General features: G+C 43.9%; 3 protein-coding genes across 5 annotated transcripts in view; 1 reads left to right on the top strand and 2 right to left on the bottom strand.

Annotated features, from left to right (window-relative positions):
• Positions 1–1,894, top strand: part of ZNF711 (zinc finger protein 711) — a 33,363-nt gene extending 31,469 nt beyond the window's left edge. Inside the window, exon 15 of one of the 2 annotated variants that reach the window (XR_013957578.1) lies at positions 290–1,894. The gene's annotated coding sequence lies outside the window, so the exon portion shown is untranslated. The remainder of the gene's footprint in view (positions 1–289) is intronic. The other variant, XR_013957579.1, reaches the window with a different exon arrangement.
• Positions 2–18,340, bottom strand: POF1B (POF1B actin binding protein; the record flags this gene model as incomplete). Of its 2 annotated transcripts, XM_080625026.1 has the most annotated exons (15): positions 2–177; positions 1,935–2,049; positions 2,406–2,479; positions 2,744–2,872; positions 3,468–3,578; positions 3,700–3,852; positions 4,020–4,133; positions 5,010–5,102; positions 7,075–7,149; positions 8,122–8,149; positions 9,193–9,323; positions 10,621–10,836; positions 11,678–11,779; positions 12,246–12,284; positions 17,900–18,340. In XM_080625026.1, the coding sequence occupies 15 exons, from the start codon at positions 18,338–18,340 to the stop codon at positions 172–174; spliced, it is 1,827 nt and encodes a 608-aa protein (XP_080481152.1). In that variant the 3' UTR covers positions 2–171. The 2 variants fall into 2 exon arrangements, with proteins under 2 accessions (XP_080481152.1, XP_080481151.1); XM_080625025.1 differs by lacking the exon at positions 2–177 and having other exon boundaries at positions 1,905–2,049.
• Positions 18,341–18,423: 83 nt separating this feature from the next.
• On the bottom strand, positions 18,424–19,496 carry LOC308224501 (uncharacterized protein; the record flags this gene model as incomplete). Its single annotated transcript, XM_080624481.1, has 2 exons — positions 18,857–19,496; positions 18,424–18,705 (listed from the first exon to the last, which is right to left on the bottom strand). Exons 1-2 carry the CDS (start codon positions 19,025–19,027, stop codon positions 18,424–18,426), a joined length of 453 nt encoding a protein of 150 aa, XP_080480607.1. The 5' UTR covers positions 19,028–19,496.
• Between the last annotated feature and the right edge of the window lie 1,098 nt (positions 19,497–20,594).

A 20,594-nucleotide genomic window follows, 5' to 3' on the forward strand; every position in this document is an offset into this window, starting at 1 on the left:
TGCATGATGAGACAGTGTTCTCCATCATCTTCATGCTTCCATGTCCTTGGTATGTTCCCCAGCCTTTCCCACTATCAGACTGAAGCTTTTTGGGATGCAGAATAGCAGAAAGTAAAGCAGCTTTAAGTCATTGTGGACTCCTCTGAGCAGCTCTGATGGCTTGGAGATCTCTCATTCCTGATAGAAATAAGCAGTTTGTTAGAAGAAAATACACAGATTTCTGTATATAAACAAAACTATGTGGTATATAAAGCCTGTCATTTAATGAGGTATTTCTGTTCTCTAACAGCCTGACTTCTGAAGTATCTCAAGGGTCCACCAAGCCTTTCTTCCTTCACAGACCCATGCTCCCAGACACCAGCACTGGCACAGACAAAGTTGTGTCATTAAGCTGGAAACGGTTTTGTTCAGTGAGAGGCCGACATCAGAACAGTCAGGATTCACCATCTGAGTAAACACAAACCAGGGACAGCAGCTTTTTCTGTACTTGGAAAGACAACCAGGACCAGGAAGTTATCGGGCACCTGAAGAGCAGGTACTGCAAAATTTCCACCCTAAAAGTTTCTCTGCTGTAACTATGATCCATGTTCAAAGTATTTTCACCCGAGTATCCTGAAGGACTGAGCCCAGTAACTAACACTGTGGGGAGGATGGTATCATGTACCTGCCATGTGCTTTCAGCACAACCCCACAGCACTCAGATACCAATCAGCACTCTTGTTCAGTAACGAATGCAGATAGACAGATCTGGCTGACGGTACATAAACACAGCAAAAGGACGTGTGAAGCTTGGAGGAAAGGCAGAACTGGCACTTCTGTAACTCAGCAAGTTTATCTCGCAGCAAAGGAATTTCATTTCAGCTGAAACTTGCAGTAGTGATTGATAGAGACCTTGGGAAACTTAAAATACAACAGTTCTCATTAATGATACTGATCTCAACTGCCAAGTGTGCTCATCTTTGCCATTTTTGATAACGTAAAGTCTGACTAACTTTTCGAGGCATCGGGTTGGGCATTATTTTTGTAACTTCTTTAACTAATGTTAAAAATGTTAAAAATTAGGCTGCAATGCAGGTGGGTGAGTTTTAAATCAGTTCTAAAACTGCTGCTTGCCAGTTACCTCTGCCTTTTGTTTTCTTAATCCTACTCCAGGTAATGTATCCTTTTAGAACATGCCAGATGTTTTACCCTTCATGTGCTCAGATAATTGTTTTTTTCTTGGTGGTTTCCCACCCTCAAAGCTATTTTCCATACGGATTGGTGCTGCTCTACTATACTGTGCCTACAGACAGCATCATAAGACTCCACTGGTCACACACGTGATTGGGAGCTGCCCATACTGATTGAGCTCAAGCCTCTACCTCGTACTGAGACTTGGCATGGTGATCTTGTGCTCTGTAACATAAACAGCTTCAGCAGTCCTGTTTTCTGTTTTACTTTGGTGACTTTTCAAGGAGCAATTCACTCTTCCACATTCCCTGGGTTAGTCATGGCCCTGTCTCAATGCAGGTTTCAGGGATATGGTGCTTAACACATTTTAATAATAGTGTGGAGTCACTAGTGCTCATGATTCAGAGGAGTACTGCCCACCAAAACACTCCTTCCTCTGGGAGCACAACACGGAAGAAGCTCCTACCTAACCAACTTCCTGGTACAGCAATGCCTGAAGGCTGCCTCGTGCAAGGGCAGAGCCTGGTGTGGGACAGGGCTGCTGCTTTTGTTACAGGTAATTATGTGTCCAAGAAAACAACAAAAGGTTGTTTTATTTATACCCCACCCACCAATTACTGCCTCCTTGCAATAGGGCAGTTCCTGGTCTTTAATCAGCAAGTTCAATTGACTTGGATGTCAGTTATGGCTGATACTTTCTTTGAAGTTAAATTGAATACTTAAGAATTTCAGAGCCCAAACAGTCAATCTCCAGGTAAACTTACGTGTTTCCATATCTCTCCCGTCCTCTCAATGACAATAGTTTGTGATTTATTGACAGGTGATGTAACCTTGTAGTCATCAGACAGGAGTCCCAGAATAGGGTACTGATTTCTGTACCTGTGAGGATAAGAGTTGCAAACTTGTGAACTGCAATCCACATGTCCATATCCGAATCACAGACTCTGCTCATGTCATGTTGGCCTTCCAGGCCCACATGCCCCCAGAGTGCCACTAGTAACTAAACTGCCAATACAGGCATTTAAACATTGCTTTAATGTGCTGGCCACCCCTCCAATTGCTCTTGCAATGCTTAGTACGGAATGCTCCCTGGAGGGGAAAGCCTAGCTCAACTTTTCCCTCTTCAAGGTGAATAGGCACTATTAAGCCATTTGCAGGAATAACTCAGGTAATGGAGGCTCCACAAGGGAAAATCAAAAGGAGGTCTTTTTAAGAAACATTAACAGCTACGTTACTTCTTGGTGATGACAGCAGTTACAGCAGGGGACTGACTGCCGGATAACTTCTCATGCTTCAGTCTGAAGAGGTCCTGAGAAAACCAAAAGTAAGCATTCAGATGCATTCATGTTTCCTGACATATTCCCTAAAGTCACAACAAAGAATTTGCAGAAATTCATCTCAAAGAGCAATCAGAAATGTCTGTCCTGCCAAAAGTCTGGCAGAGGAACAGCAGTAAATATCCTAACCCTGATCCCCGAAGCAGGAGAGCACTAGTGACTTCCAGCACATTTCCACCTATGCAGTAAGCAAAGGCTTAAAAACAGAAATTCTTAGAAATCATGTGTTATTTTACCTCTTGCTGTTGTTTAATAAAAGCATCTTTCTCCTCCAACATTGATGTCAGCTCATGCAACCGTATTTGCAAGTCACTGTTGCTTCCTTCTCTCTTCGATATGTCTTGCTGGAATTGGCATAACTGAGACTGCAAAACACGTGTTGAGGGACAGTCAGGTGTTTGGGGCTCCTTGCAGGTCACCTGGCAGGAGTATCCAGGGCTCCAGGTGTATAGTTTTCATGAGCTCCATGAACAGTAAGAACCAGAGATTGTCAAGTGAGAACGTTCAGCTGCACAGTAAATCTGGAAAGTGCTGGCTGAGTTCTACCCAGTATGAGTTTAACAGTCTTATAACTCAGGTTCATACAACACTAAACAAGTGGAACTGGCTACCAGGGTGGTAAATTATTACTGTAAGGACTTCAGTGAGACACTTCCTACATACGGTTTTGACTGGGAGTTTTATTTTCTGTTGGGTGTCTTTATCAGGACACTCAAAATGTCCCTTTAGGAAAGTTTGCCAGTCTGATTAATCCCTATTTTCTACATCTAAGGAACTGATTTTTACATCACAGTTTGATGTGAACCATAAGGGTTCCCAAACTGTCATGAGTGTGTATAAAGGAATTGCTGAACCAAAAGATACCTGGTTGATCTTTCCTACTCCTTAATTAAAAGTGAAGCTGTTCAATTCCAGGTGTACAGGGGGAGGAGCACACACATGCTAAGTTAAACAACTTACCCTGAGGCTGCGGATCTCGCGATCTTTATCCTCCCTCAAGTTATTGATCATCTCTACGTAACGGCTGGAGAGTTCATCCGTGGTGGTCTGCAGGGTTGGATTAGAGCAGGCCTGCAGAAAATGAGATTGTATTTCATTTTAAAAAGACAATTTTCATCTTTCATTTTCCTATATTAATGCATCTGTACCTGTGGATAATAGCTGCTGGACACAGAACAAGTGAGCCTGTTACCTGCAGCCTGAGGCTCTGAATCTCCTGCTCCAAGGCACGCTTGCAGAACTCCAGCTCCTTTAGCTGACAGTCCTTTTCTCCCTCACCGAGCCGAAGGCAGAGGAGCTGTTCCTCCAGAGAGCGACACTTTGCAGTACTCTCTCTGAGTCCTTGCTAGAAAGCACAGAAATGGGATGAGGGCACAGTGTTCCTTAAGGAAGTAACAGATGACACACAGACCCCAACAGGTACCAGGCAGCAATTACTTGGAATGCTCAAAAGCCAAACACTGGCTGGTTTTTAGCTGACTAATGACACTGAAAATATGGGTTTAGACTTACCTGCTGCTGACGATTACTCTCTCTCAGAGAAGCCAGCATTGTTTCATACTCTTTTACTTGAGAATCTTTAAAAGCCAAATCCTTCTTAAGTAAGACATTGTCGGTTTCTAACTTCTGCAAGACAAAAGCATTTATGTCAATAGCTGTAATTGTTCAGTAACTTTTACTGTATTCAAAGTGAAACATACTGAGCAATTGGTAACTAAGAAAATACTCCATTTTCTTGAAACAGTGGGTTTTTTTAACTACATTGCACACTTGTAGTAGCTGGCTGTGTGCTGTGGTAAGCACTGTGATCCTGAACCCTGCTCTTTCAGTCTGCCCCAGACAGAATTACTCAGTTATTTACAGAATAACAGAAACCAATGAAAAACCCCAATCCAAAACCACTTCACTGTACAAACTCTTTGTCCTCTGTTAAAGGTAACAGTTAAAACTCTCTCTCCCCTCCCTAAACTTGGCATTTCCATGTTTCCCGTGGGGCCGAGTACTTGGGCTGGTGTGGGAAAGGTTTCTGCTTTCCTAACAGCAATTATCTACTGTCTACTGTATGCGTGGCCGTAGAGCTCCAGCTTCCACGTGGGGAGCCTGTACGCAGGTGAATCACTGGAGCTGTTAACGCCACGAGCTGACAACAGCTTTCTGATAATGCAGCTGGGAAATGCAGCTCTGTCAGGGTGAATGGAACCAAGGTCCCCTGATTCCTGGAACAGCACTAATAAATAGCCACTTGGTGTACACCCCTTGCCTAGGTCTAAGGTAAAACTACAGTTCCATCATGAGACCAGTGTGCATCACACGTGTGCTATGTACCAATTCAGAGCTTTAAATCTAATTTCACTCAGCAGGGTCATTTTTTTTGAAAGTATTTGGTGAGTTTAGGCTTCAAACTGATCAGCTGAAGACCACTGCTAGAAAAAAATCCACTCCATCCACTGACCAAGTCTTGCAAGCCCAGTAATAAACCAGCCATTTCCAAAAGTGCCTTACCCCCAAGTCATCCTGCAGGTGGCAAAGCTCTTCACGTAGATTCTTGAAAGTGGAAAGCACAAGTCTCAAAGATTTATCTGATGTGACTCTCATCTACGAGGGGGAAAATGGAAATGGATTCATGGATAAGCTTTGTTTACAATATGCTTGACAAGAGGTAGAACAGAAAACGCAACACAGCTGAAAACAGCTACCCTTGGAGCTACTGCAGCGTGCCTCCAGTTTCTACAAAGCAGCCCATTTTCATGCACTTTGTTCTGCAATGGGCACAGGTTTTACACTGCTGCCTTGTAACACAGGGTAACATTTTTAAAATGGAAGGAACACGAGAGTAAAGAACCGCATCTGTATGGCAACACAGGGAAACGCAAACGTGTTATGTTGCACAGTCATTTGTGACCGATGCTAAGAAAGTAACAGTAGTGCTCTACCCCACCTGAGAAGGCACAGAGGAAGCAGCAGCACCCAAGACCTGGCCAAGCGCTTGCAGGCAGGGACAAGAGAATTTAATTAAAACTGTACAAAATTTAAATGAAAGCCATACAACCAACTCCTCCCTTCAAAAGGAAAAAGACGCCAAAGATTAAGGAGGTGACTGGATGAAGAGGGACAGTCGTGCACAGTAGCCTAACCCTGTTCCTGGATTTTCTTTCCATGCATGTAAACAGCTGTGCATTGATTCATGTTAAAACACAAACAGTTGTGGTTCCTGACACACTTCTAATATTTGAAAGAACAATAACAGGTTTTGAAAGAACACACAAAGTAATTCCTCAAGTTTTGACTCATCTGGAAGGGCTGAATATTCCATGCAAATAAACTATTTTTCTACTACTTGAACAAAAGTGAAATGTTCCTGCCTGTTTCCCTTCCTCTGACTCTCTCCCTTCACTTCATCTGGTGATCATTTGGGCTGAGGAGAGGCGTCAAAATCTCTATCAATACAGTGATGAGCCCATGTCCTGCTTTTTTATCCCCACATCCCTATGGTGTAACTAAAGAGTCAAAAGACAACATTTGCAGTGTAACCCACCCATTTGTTTGGGGTTTAATTAAAATGGAATTTCAGCTCTGACTTACAGTTTAGTTGGTTTTATTGTGAAATACACTCTTAAGATAGACTAAAAGAAATTAAGTCAAAATGGTTGAGTTTAGGCTATAAAAAGTATCAGAAGTCCCCACTCAGCAAGTAGTAAGCGTTAGAGGTTGCTAAATCCATGTACTCCTACAGTGAAATTCTGTGCTCCTAGACATAAGCCTCTGGGCATACCCCACACAATCATTCCCTGAGCAGTCTGACAGAGCTCAGAATCCTTCTTGGATGTGAAGCCAGAGCACACATCCCCCTTACCTCAGGGAGGCTGGGTCTAAACACACCTGCAGTGTTGTACTAAAAACCATACTGTAGAGTACTACAGTGATAGGAGGCAACAAACAAGCAGCCGTTACCAGAACTCATCTGCCTGCCTTAATGTGGCTGGTGATCACAAAGGCAGGTAATGGTAAGGCAGCTAAAGAACAAGATCTGAAGAAACAAGAGCCTTTATAAACGTAACCAAGCCAGAAAGAGTTCTGGTTTGCTACTCCATGTCGTAAGTGTGCCTCAGCACAATGTGCTGTGTTACAGGGTTTTTAACCAGGATATTTGTAAAAGGTGAGACCTGAGTTACAAGCATTATATGTAGCTGACAACCGATACCAAATACAACGGCAGACAGTAGGTGCTTTACTGAACTTTAGCTTTTAAAGTAAAGCAGTAATAAACAACTAAAAGATTAAAGGTCTGTGTTCTCCTATGACTGATCAAAAGCCAAGATGGTTTACAGTGAAACTGGAAGAAAACACCAGTAAAGCTCAGTTTAAAATATGCAAGTAGTCTGTGGAACCAACTGCTACAACATCACTTGAAGCCACCTGTGTGATTCCATGCTCTTCAAACTAGGAGAAAGTGAATAAGCAGAACAGAGAGTATGTTACATACAAAGTCCTTGGTACGTGTAAGCCAACTTCTATTGTTTCAAGTTACCGTAGATGTCCACACACACCTTCCACCCCACTCATGTACCTGGAGGAGATAACGAATCTGCTGCTTTGTTGCCTCAGACAGTCCTTTGGGAATTAATTCTTCAATATCTTCAGTCTAAGCAAAGAAGGGAGGAAAGGGGAGACATCTTGATTAAGAATTTTGCCTGTAAGATCACGATGTGGGTTCTTCATTAATTACACAGCTCTTCTATGAAAAGCATCCTTAGTACAAGGCAAATAAGAACAAAAATAGATCAAAGTGTATCCAGAAAATTTCTAAAGCCATATATATGTGTGGCAGATAAAACCCGAGATGAAGTGATACATGCAGCATACATGCAAATCACTAAGGGTAACATTTATTTTACAGGCAGTATTCAAAATAATCCTCTCCAGAAGTATGAGGTGACACTAGAACAGAACTCCCAGCAGTCGAGGACAGGAGCAAACCTGACGTTTCTCCTGCAGACTGTCAATACAGAAGAGATGAGCAGCCTGTCAGAGGAGACACTGCTTCATGTGATTTCATCCTAGACAAGTAGTTCTGCCATGCACACAATGCTTTTAACGACATAACAGAGGTGCCGATGAGTCTGTCCTGGCCCAACTGGTAAAAGGAAGCTTGCTGCAGATGGGAAGCCTGTTCTGGCAGCTCACATTCCTCTCGTTCCTGTGAGAGGCACTGTCTTCACTCCTTGCAGAGCGAGGCAGCGTGTGTTCCTGAACTGCAGCTTTACTGTCAAGAGAGTGAAAGCTGCTTTGCAAAACACACGTAGTAAAAATACGTGTGGCTGTGAGAATTTGTTTTACAATGAAACCATTAGGCACAACAGGAAAGACTTTTCAGAATTTGACTCTCATACTGGAATAATGCAAATTATCAGAGTTTCCTTTCAGTGTTATCACATTTGCAAATACGTGCCTCACTGTAGGATTCAGACTTTGAATGTTATTAACAAGCAGGGATCATTAACTGACAAAGACGAGCATCCTTCATTTAGACTGGCTAGGCTTAATTTTCTTCAAGATCCACACCACTTTTAACACTGTCAGGGAAGAGCTTGCCAAGAGCATGCCTGATGCTTACCTGACATGTAAATTCAATGTCATGGTTCCTGTAAAACAGACAAAATCCAAGGGACCAATTAACAGAAAGCTTCTTGAGACATTTATTCAAGTCCACACTCACAACTGTACACGGATTATCTTTAAAATACAGAGCAAGGAAGGTTCTTTGCCAGATTAAGAGCTGTTACCTTCCTCCTGAGGTGCTAGGCAACATGAGGTGCCTAACTCCACATAGAACTATCTGTGGAGACTGGACTACTAACAGCAGTACAGTTAACACAGGCTACCTCCTTTCTCTGGGTAGTTATCCCAGTTGTGTTCAGTTAATCCCATTACAGTCTTAATTGGCTGGGTAATGGTTTACCCAGAACTATGGTGCAACATACTGACATGCCTGAACTGTTTACACTGCAGTGTCAGGGTCTGTGTGTGGCTTAAATTCCATTCTTCCCCTGCTGTGGGACCACTTTTCTTATTTAAGTGACCTTGGAAAGCACCAAAACTGGGAGTGAGGGGGAAGAATGAACTAGCAGTTGTGAGGGAGAGGTAAAAACTTTGTGCAGGCTTAGATTACCGGCTGCTGCAATGCTGCGTTTCTTGTTAAAGACGATGTGCAGGGCCCTGCAGAATACCTGCTTAACTTTAATTTGCATAAAGATACTGGCTTTATGCCTTATAGTGACCACCTTATAATCCATGCTATAACATAACAACATGGCACAGCAAAGGAAATGGCAATCTGGACATTTGGGTTGTTCCTGTAGAATGCAGGAATAGAATTGTCATTAAACCTATGTCAAAGAATGCTGTAAGTGTACTTGTTTGCTCTATGTGCCAACAGTCGTGCATAATTCTTACTGCCTATTAGTCTAACCAGTTGGGAAAAGCATCAAATTCAATAAATTTACTTGGCTTACAGCATTTCTATGTCCTCAGTTACTCAGCAAATTGATGAGTGTAAAATACACAGTCAATTCTAGTCATCAGGGAAGAAAAAACCACAAAATTTGCAAACAATACTGTCCTCTCAGCTGTGCAATGGTAGGATCTCGGGAACAGGGGAATGACAGAACAGATATAATGCCAATACCTTCCTCCTATCTTTTCCACATGCTGCAGTAAACAACTGTGCAAGTCATTGGTCTTGCGGTGCAGCTCAGCCAGGAGCTCACCGAAGTAGCGGCAGTCCAGCTGGTCATTATTTTCCTGAGCACAATTCACCTAGCAGGAGATATACAAAAAGGTCACAACTGCGTTCCCTTCTTTGGGATGAAAGCTGAACATGAACATGCTACAGGTATGATGGGTTTGGTTTTGTTTGCTCTTAACAATTCGCGATCTGTTTACACTGTTCTTTTCCTTGGTATTGAGTCTTCCATGTCTTCTGGTTTTCACTAAACTCTACAGAAACAAATAGCTTCCTTTACAACACCAACAAATATGCAGAGTAGCATCTTCTGCAGCAGTGTCATCATTATGCTAATATGGAAAGTGCTGAGAATTAGGAAACCTCATTAATATACATGCTTCTTTGGCTGCAGTGGATGAACGCCTGTGGGCAGCACCCAGATAAACCCAGCCAGGTGCAAATGGTATTTGTATTGCCACAGTCCAAATGTTTATGTACGTGAACAGTAAAAGGATTCCACCAGCAACCAGAACTGAGTGTACCTAAGTTGGCTTATGGGAGTATCTGGCTATGGAAGATTTCGCAGAGGTTTAGCACTGAGGTCACCAAGTATGTTTATCTTGCCACCTGTTTATTGAGTAGGTGCACAGGAAGGACTGCTACACTCCCTTCACAACTGAAATAGCAGTACACATGTATAGCAAACCTGCTGCAGCCCTTAGAAACTCCAGAACTTGCAACCTCATGCAAAATGAAAGGCAGAGAAAGGTAATTTTGTGCTTACAGTGAATCTATGTCAAATACTTGTAAAACAAATTGAAATATATTTGAAATCCTTACTGATCAGTTTAGGCAGAAAACAATCCTGAATTGATGTATGTCAAGTTTATAAACTAATGTATTTTTTCTCCAAAACTAGAGGCTTAAGCCTTACATTATGCAGTCTTTGTTGTACAGGGACTGATGAAACCTGACTAAATCAATGGGTAACACTCCCAGATAAAGAAAAATCCCAAACAAACCAGCAAGACTTAACAGAGTTAAAGGACCACAGAATGATGATCAGTCAATACTCCTAAGCGCAGCTCGGTGCCAACAAGAAATAGACAAAACACTTAAACCAGCCCTTTTTAACTCTTAACATCATCTGCCAAAGCCTTGGACATTTCCAGACAACGCCTGCAACCACAGTGTACAATGAAGTTACCTGCAACAGACACACAAACTCTGCTGTTCACTTACAATGGGTGTATGGTGCTTAGTTACCCTACTATGAGTTTGAACAAAAGCTTCTGAGATTGGAGATTAGCAATTTCATGTATCTGTAAAGTTTTATACTCTTCATACAAAACAAAAATATACTGTGAACATTCAGCAAGTGGTTCTTACCGGCTCACAGGTTTGCACTGTCACCCTCCTCACTGTATTTCCTCTGCAGTCATCGCTGACAGAGACTGGAATTACTTCACAAGGGCTGCTGGTCTGTGTCTGCTGGCACTGGTGAGTGACCTGGGACTGCTCAGAGTACTGGCAGGGCTGGGCAGCCTGGCACTGCTCCACTTGCTGGGGACTCTGGCACTGGCGGGAGAACTGATACTGCTTCTCCTGGAAACAAGAATGGATTGTTTTAAGCTGATGGACATTGTCTTAATCACATGGAAGCTTCATATAAATATATAAATGAATGAAATGTAGGTTGGCATGGAAGAACTAATGACAGCTTCATATATTTTAATAAGCCTGATAAAGGTGCTTTTTTTCCTAGCTGAACATGAGTTTGCCTCACACTTTCATTGTAACGAAACTGGTGAATTACAACCAGTAGTTCACCAACTCCTCAAACGTTAGTAGCTGCAAATGAAAAGCACAAGACCTTTTCTATGTTGTTTCGTTGTGGTGTTACTCTTAACATAATCATTCAATGGGGACCTCCGTTATTTACTTTAGAACATACATCCTGTTTCATTAAGTATTTCAGAGATTAGAAAGAGAACTCCAGTTGGACTAAGATGAAATTTCAGACAGCTTTGCCAAATACATTTTTTCAAGAATGAGTAAAAACAAATAATAAATAATGTGTATTTTCAATTCTTTTTTTGTTTTGGGTTTTTCTTTTTTTTTTTGTTTTTTTTTTTTGTTCGGTTGTGGAGCTATTGCCAGAAACTCCCAGTCAATATTCAGATAAAGGCTGACAGTACAGGAGGTACACCAGCAGTTTTCATTGTTAGTCTGAAATAATCAATTCTTAGTAAAAATATAGCAACGCTCCAACCCCTGCTCTCCTTACAGGAACTGCTTCATTTGCTTTGAGAATGTGCCCTAGACCTCAACAAGGAAAAAAAAACCCAACCAAAATCACCCCAAAAAAGCCCCAGCCCGGAAGCATCACATTCCTGCTATCAGCGCAGTTTTCTTTTGCAACAGATAATATAAACAACCAACTTACTTGGAGGGGATTTAATAGCTCATATTTTCTTATCGTCTTTTCATAGATGACATTATTTCCAGGAAAGAAATTTGCCCCTCTAAGAAATGGAGATAATGGCTCCTGTAAAACATTTTTTAAAACATTCATATACGTCAAACAGAAAATTCAGGGTTAATGCAGTTTTGACTAAAACATGAGAAGGGAATTTTGTGATTTGAAGACATGGACACTTTGAGACAGTTCTTTAGGATATGTACATTTGAGTGTATGCCCATTTGGAACCAAAGTGACTGTGCTTCCACCTAGACAGTATTTGAAATAAGCATAGTAGAAACACTTAGAAACTCATCTCCACTAGCAACATTACTGAAGCATGTTAATAGAGACTTCACTGCTGACAGGAAGCCTGACTAGCAATTCTGTAGTATTTTCAATCCCTATAATTTAATCTCTCACCATCAGAGGTATGGGCCATGTATTTCAACATATTTAGCATCCCCTGATGGAGGTAGCTGAGCACTTCACCAGATCAGGGTGATGAAGGGAGAATTCCAGGTAGAACTCCAGCAGGAAACAGTTTTCTTACCTGATCAGGATTCTCAATAATAATCCTTCGGAAAGTGCCCTGTGAGAAAGAAAATCAAAGATTTAGTGATGACTGCACTTTAACCTCTAAAACCTTTTTATGCTCAGAGCTCAGGCTTATGTGGATTCCACAGTAACCTGGATACTGTAATCTGTGTTTACTGCTATAAACACACTGAGATCCACTGGCCAAAATCGCCTAGAAATGTTTTAAAGCCAGGACCTTTCCACCCCAAAGGAAGCAGGCCATGTACAGCGTGGCAGTACACAACCTGTTACTCTCAGTTTCAAGAGTCTGGTTTTTCTCACTCACCTCTCTGCAGGTTTGAGGGGCTAAGTCCTTATTTTCTCTAAGTGCCAACAGAACAGGAGACAAATCAAAGCTGGCATACTGGACTAGGGTCTTCAAGAATCTCATGTCCATGTTCCACAGGCACTGTCTTTTACTGACAGTCTTTACTACTACATATCAAGGTCAGCTGCTATAAATGGATGCACATGTTAAATACTCTTTTTTTGTTTCACCAAGGGAAGAAAATCTGTATTTTGCTTAAACACCAAACTGAAAGGGCTGAGGCACTGCCAATACGTCCCATCAGCCACTACCAAATGCACCCAGCAGTGGCAGTTGCTTCTAAAAGTGGTCATAAAACTCCACAATTGACACCTATGAGAAAAAGATGCTCACGTGGAACATTACACATTCTTCAATTAGAAATATGTCTTTTTACATTACAGGGATCTGTAAGTGACAGCAGTTTGGTTCATTTTCAAATAGATTTTGACACTTTTTCCCCCAGCAATCACAGACACTGTCTTCCATTCTGTGGACTACCACGTTGTACCAACTTGTGCACATTGCTTGAGATCTCCACATCCAGTTCTTCAGCCAAGTAAGCAATATTCCCACTGAATCTAATATAATGACTGGGTCGTTTGTTCATTCACGCCACACCAGTTATTCCTCCTCACAGTACAAACTTCCAATTTTCATAATAATAATTTCTTCCCTTAACCCATGGACAGTGCTTGGGAAGTTTATATTGCTGCAGTTCAGTCTCTGAGACATTCTTAACTGGGTAAGAGCAGCTCTGAAGTAGGTCAACTTTCCAGCTGTGAACTGCTGCAGTTTAGGAAGCCTGAAGCAGTTTTCCAAATCTCCCAAGAGTGAATCATAACAGCACCAGGAAAAGAAATCAAAGTGGAAAAGAAACTGTTTCCACAGCAATCACAGTAATTAAGAAATCTTAAAATCATAACTGCTGCAGAAACTTGGAAGGCTGCTTACTGCCTGTCCAAGACACCATGTACCTGGGGTGGCTCTGTCAAGGGAAGGAACCAACCAACACCAACAGAACTCTCTGTATCAGGATGTAACACCAAAAAGAAACATCAGGAAGGTCTAGAACATACAGCCCAACCCCTGCATCACTGAGACACTCACAGGATTAGAGCTAAAAAGTAAAACACTTAAAAAGAATGAATGCCTCCTGGAACTTCCTTCACATCAGTTTCACAGAAGGCATCATCCTGGAGCACTCCACTGCTACGACATGAGTATCATGACAGAGTGGTAATAGTTCTTATTCAGAGTTGACTACTACGCTATGGCACATGAAAACAAGATGAGCATTGTTCATGAAATCAAAAGACACATCTTCAATCTACTGAAAAGTTGGACAAACCTGCCTGAACTAAATCCTGCTGCCACAGGGCTTTCAAATACGTAACTCGCGCCATCTAGTTTAGAGAGGATAATAGGTAACTAGATAAAATAGCTTTACACATGTGTTCTCAGAGGAATACATTCAGAACTGAGAAGACCAGAGAGAGCATTTGAAGTTAAAACATACTTTTATAATATTCAAAAGACAGTCTAATCATATGTGGAATATTATATAGGACCTACAAATGTTTTGCTTGGATAAAATCATGTTTATTTTTAAGATACCCAAACTCTTTCATTTCCAAAGGACTTTGATGCAGATACGTTTCCCTCGCTCCCTCACAAACATGGATTTGTCTGCCCTTCCTCCCATACCAGCCAAGCAGGCTGGACTTGCACAGGCTGGGAGGGAACCAAGAAGCCAGAAACCCTGTGACTGTGCCAGCCTGAAGTATCCACACACAGTCCCTTGCTCCTCTCAAGGAGATGCCACCTCTGAGGCCTCTGGAGCAGCGAGTGTGCCACAGGAGGTACGCTGCCACTGAAGATGATCTCGGGCTGTTTCCATTTTTCCATTGTTCCCAAGTTCAGGCTACTCTCAAGTTTCCTACAACAGTACGGAGATGCAATGTTGTGCAACTGGGAGAAGAGGAGGCTGGGATTTTAAAGGGGAGAGCCCAGCATAACAGTGCTGCTGTGGATTTCAGTGGAGTGACTGGGTTTGGGATTTGCAGCAGCCTGACCAGTTGATCTGGGCCTATGTTTCTAAAGATAATTTCAAAAGGTATATGCTAATACTTTAATAATGATTTTTGCTAGTCTTTAAGATTTTTAGATAAGATATTTCGATTTTAAAATAAGCATTCCATAGGTTTATCCAGTTATTGTATACACATTTTATACAAAACCAAATCAGTACACTAACTTGTATTTCAACAAGTTCCCCTTAGCTTCAGACAAACCAACGATTAAGGTGAGAATTTAATCTGTGTCAAAACCTTTCACCCATAACATATTGTCTTGTTAATTACAAGCAATCCCATCAGAATTTATGGGGCACATTTGGCAGCTGAAATAGGGAAATGGCAGGCTACCTTTGAGGGCTGTTTCCAACAATACAGATCTTACAAGCTGGTTAATATTATACCATTTCCACAACAGGAGGTGAGAGCCCTTCACAGAATGGAGCCCAGCTATGAAAAGATCTTGCTCACAGATTTTCTCACATGGGTAGACAACTCCTAAGAAGGCTTTCAGGATTCTGCCCTCTGCACTGACAGCAGACATCTTGTGTGTGCCATTTCATATATCATCTTTTATGACCACAGTGAAAGGGTTCATACGGGTCAGCCATACTAGAAGAGAATTTATTCTAAACAACATTCCTCACTCAGATCAAGCAGATGAGAGAAAAATTTGCCGTGAATTACTCCAGATGAAGCTTGTCATGGCTGGGAACAGCATTTGGCTTCTACATCAAGGATAAAACAAAGTTAGACCAAAAAAGTAAAGAAAACTGAATCCTACTACAAAAAATACAATTGTGTACTGTATGCACACGCCAGTTTCAATTTTTCCCTCCCTCTACCTTATTACAAACGTACACAAACACACACCATATGACTAAATAAGACGACATAACAAATGTCTACATCACTGTTGATATCATTAACCTACAAAAGCTCTGCAAAAGTAAATATTGCTCAAAGATTGCTCTTCACCTTATCAACAGTAAGAAGCTGAAACTACAGCTCTAGGCTGCCATGAACTGAGAATTCTAGTGCTCACTTAAACCCGGGTGCGTGTCTGGTATCATCATGTTATTCAGTTTATGCAGCTATTCGTGATGTGCTCAAAGGGCAACTGAAGCTTTCTGTGCTCCTCCCTGCACTTCTGACAACTCCCATTCACCACCAAGTATGCAACTTGCCTACTCCCAGCCAACTTCCCTGTTTGCTACTGTTTTCTTCTTTAATAACTTCCTAATAATCTCTATGAGGCACCTTCTCTCTCCGCCATTAAAACTGCAACCCACAGCCTGATCTAACTACACCCTCTTCTGTCTTTAAAGTCTAATCCAGCAAAACCCTTCAGCAAATTATTTTTCATTAGCACGACTTAATGGATTCAGTGACTAAAACAGATGTTGAAAATTAAACATACTTCATAGAGCAGAGACAGCAGTTGAGTCTATAATCAAATTGTTCACGTACTTAGATAAGTAGAGGAAGCCTGGGACTGCAGTATTTATTCTAATGAATATTTAATTAATTGAATGCAATTCAGACTATCATCTAGCCTAGTTGAGCAGATCACTTATCTGGGAGGTGAGAGACCAGAGTTTACACTCCTGCCCTGCATCTTGCAAAAGAGGGATTAACAGCTTTGATACAGCAGGACTGTGTCTGTCATATCCAAGTCCATAAAAGCAATTAGGGAAGCGGCTCACTTTCCAGATTCTACAGAAGGCATCCTAAGAGGCAGGCAGCCCTTGAACTACACAAATATGGCTTTGAAAGGAAATCTGATTTTGTACTGGCCTTAATCCCTGTTCTTTCTCATAGATAAATATTTTTATACCACAGGAAAGAGAATTAAATGAGAGTTTAACCTGAAACAAACATGCGTTGCCCTATCGAGTATAACGAGTACAACACACCAACCCCACTACTACCAACTGTCTGATGTACAAGAGGAAAAAATGGTGTAAGAATAAATTCTGATCTTTTCTGGTTTTATACTTAAAGCAGTTCTTAAGTTATTGGTTTCTAGTTTTGTTTTTAAGATCTAGCTTGATACCAAATCACACACGTTAAAATTACATTAAATTCCATTAATACCTTCAAGCCATTCCTTGAACATGCACCCAGCACCAAACCTGCTGAACTACACTGTGCAGACTTAAAGCAAAGCTAAATGAACTCTCATACTTCCTACCTGCACAGTCGCATAGGTTATTAGCATCACTGATTCAAACACAACTGTTAAGCACACACACCTTTATATTACATTTACACAAGTAGCACCAAGTAAGCGGCTTCGTGCACATTCCATCAGGGGAACAGGAGCACCCAGGCTGCAGGAGCAGCAGCACGCGCCTCAGTGTTAGCATCCCATTGACAAAATGGGAAAAAACATCGCAAAAGAATAAGGTGCTTATAGGTTCAAGTTAAAAACTAAGTGCAAACTGGACTTGCCAAACAGGAAACAGGTATGGGACTGACCATCAAACTGGAAAGGAGAAATTTAAAGGGACATCCATGTTAAGAGTTCTAGATTCAAACGGGTTATGGCTGTGCGAAGCTTTTCTCGCTCGCCTGAGGCAGGAGCTAATTCTCCCGCTGCCCGTTCCCAGATGAGATCTTCCCTGCTCTCGTCTGCCCCGCTCCATGGGGCCGGCCCTCAGGGTAAGTTCTGTGGAGGGCCGACCCCCGCCCGCGGGCTCCTAACCACGCACCGGTGAACGATCAGGCAGATGCAGGATCCGGGGTGCGCGGCTAAAGGCAAGGCCCCGGGGAGGTCTGAGGATGACCCGTTCGGCTCCCGGGTGGCCGCAGGGAGCGGCCGGGCCTGGCCGTACCCTCAGGGAAGAGGGGCCCAAGTCAGGCCTCCCAGCCACAGCTGAGGCGGAGGAGCGGCGGTTTCCACACCGGGTGCTGTGGCGGGTTTTTCTGGAGACAGTCATGGGCACGGACGCGTCTCCCCGCTCGATCTGAGGGAAGACGACTCCGCACGGCCCGGCCTCACTCCCCCTCCCCGGCGGTCCCGTCCCGACCCTCCTCTTGGCCGGACAGCACCCCAGAGCCCCGCGGCCGCCCCGCTCCTCCGCGCCCGCCGGCACACAGGTGTCTGGCTCACGGCGCGGCGCCGCCGTTGCACCCCTGGCGGGCTTTGGCTTCACACCACCCCAGCCCCGGCGGGAACGGGACACCGGCGCAGCCCAGGTCAGGCGTAGCAGGGTAAGGGAGGCCCGTCGGCGCACGCCGTACCTGTTGCGGTGGGTCGCAGCCGGCGATGACCTGCTGGTAGCCGTGCGAGCACTCCAGCGGCGAGGCCGCCCGGGAGGAGCAGGACGTGCTCACCCTCCGGCAGCCGGGGCCGTAGGTCCGCACCCGGTCGTACGCCACGCTGCTGTCCTGCTGCTGGTGGGGCGCGGGATCGAAGCACGGCAGGGGCCGCGGAGGCTCTGGGCAGGGCGGAGGGTCCCGGCACGGCGGGGGCCGCGGAGGCGGCGGCGGCTCCGGGCAGGGCGGCGGGTCCCGGCAGGGCAGGGGCCGGGGCAGCGGCTCCGGGCAGGAGAGAGGCCGCCGGGCGGCGGGGAGCGTGCTGTAGTGCTGCTGGCGCCGGTAGTAGTGGTGCTGCTGCTGTTGCTGCTGCTGGAGGTGCGGGGGCAGCGTGAGGGGCTGCAGCTGCTGCTGCCCCCCGTACATCCCGGCCGCGGGCTCCGGGGAGCGGGCGGCAGTGCAGGAGGGAGCAGGGGCAGCGCGGCGATTAGTACCTGCGGGAGCCGCGCCTAGGGCGGGACACACCTCCGGGTGGCAGGGCCCCGCGGCCACCGCCCCCTCGCCGGGCAGCCAGCCAGCCGGGAGCGCACCCGGGCGGGCCGGGAGCAGCAGCGCGGGAGCGGAGAGCAGCTTCTCGCCCAGCACGGGCCGGGCCTGGGGTGGCAGCAGGGGTCCCGCGGCTGCTTTGCACCTTCCTCTGCTGCCTTCGGGTCCTGCCTGGAGAAGGACTTGGAGGAGCAGATGCCGCCCTGGGTTCCAGGCTTCGGGTACAGCACCGTGATGGAAACTCGCTAATGGAAAAAGTGGGGGGAAATACAGCGTAACACTGTGTAAGAAAGCCCTTTGTTATGAATGTGTTTACAGCGTGTGTAGCGGGAGTGTAAATACATAGTTATCTGCTACTCAATTACTCAAATGCTTCTCAGGAGGTTGTGAACTTACCCGCAGAGCACTTTGCATCTGCAGGAGCCCTCCCTCGCCTTCACCCCGTGCAGCAAACTCTGCCCGCAGCGGCAGCGCTCTCCGGCACGCGTCCGTTTCCTCAGTGCGTGCATTCCTGCACAGGACAGGCAGCCCCGGGCAGCCGGACCCATCGTTACAGATGGACGGCATCTCTCACGTGGAAAGGATGGAGCTGGTTGCTTACCCGCAGTCCGTACAGAAGAATGTGAAACTCCAGTTGGTTTCTCAATCCAGCATATTTTGGTTTGGGTTCCTCTGGCTGCATCAGGCAAGCCCCAACTGAGAAGTTAACTTTGTTCAGTAAGGAAATGTAGCAATAACATAATTGTAGAATCTTGTGTAATAAATACTACTCTTAATAATAAACCTCAGATTCTCAATTTTGTCTTTTTTTTTTTTTTTTTTTCCCTACAAGCTCACTGTGCTTTAAAGTCACACAGTACAGTCACAAGTTTCTAAAGTACCATGTTATGGCAAAACACCTCTGACATAATGGAGCAATACCAGCTGCATTGTTCTACGTGGCATTACATTGGCCATTCACTGCAAGCTCTGTCCCAGGAATTAAAAAGTGCTAGCAAAATCTGCGCAACAGGCAGCTGGGCAGCTATGAATCTTAGGGTGAGGTCCTACAGCAGTTCAGCATTTTAAGGTACTGAAGAGATATTCATCAACTATAAAAAGTATTGCTTTTCCTTGAGGCATTAAACCCAAGGAGACAATCTAGTTTACATACATGTATATAAAATGCATTAGAGGTAAATCTGCTGATTTCAAAGGAACTGTATGCAAAGAAAACCTATGTTCTCTTATAACCAGTTCACCAGCTTGAAAAAACTATTGGTGGCTTCTCACAAAATAATTTAGGAAAGACCATCTCTTGGAAAGCAATGAAATATGGTTACAGCAGCCAAGGACTTATTTGACACAAACCATAAGAAATTGGTTTATCTTCAGTAGGAAATTACAGAAACTCCTGTAAAACTCTTCAGGGGAAGAAAAATGCTGTAGCATAGAATGTGGAAAACACTGTTGGTTAGCCAGCTCGGGACTCTTACCTGCATGCAGTACAGTGTCCTGTTTAATAGTGTCTTGGAAATTTCTTACAAGGGTCAGCAGAAAGCAAGCCCTAAGTCATCCCATTGTAATGGAAATACAAAATAACTTCCGCAAAACTTTATAGATGTGGTGGGGATTATTGGAGTCATAAATAATAACAGTAAGTAATATATGCACAGTGATCTGTACCAGTTAATGAAAAGAGCCTCAAACAAAGCATTTGAATTTTAATGTGACCAAAGTTTTGCGTACATCTCAAACCAAGAATGATACTGCATTCTCTATCTTGTAGGGCACTATCTGTTCAGTATGAGTTCTTGCTCTGACAACTGTGGCTAGGAGGAATAAAACTGTCTTTTGGTATAAAATAGGAGAGAAAAATATTCATTTGGGAAGACCACTACAGGAAATGTATTCTGATATCTATACTTAAATCATTTGTCATATGGGGCTGGGAAACTGAAGGGGTTGAGGAAGAGAGGGTTAAGAAGCCAGCAAACTGGCAGGCAGCTGTACCCCATAAACAACTTGATGAGGCAGAGATAAAAATCTGCTTTCAGGTGAAAGGAGGGCATTAGAGATTGAAGGGGAAGTCAGAGCCAGTTGGCAAGCAGAGGCTTCAGTTTTCTGATCCTCCCTTTGAAGGAACAGCCATAAT

This window comes from Psittacula echo, assembly GCF_963264785.1.
Source record: "Psittacula echo genome assembly, chromosome: 8".
NCBI lineage: Eukaryota > Metazoa > Chordata > Aves > Psittaciformes > Psittacidae > Psittacula > Psittacula echo.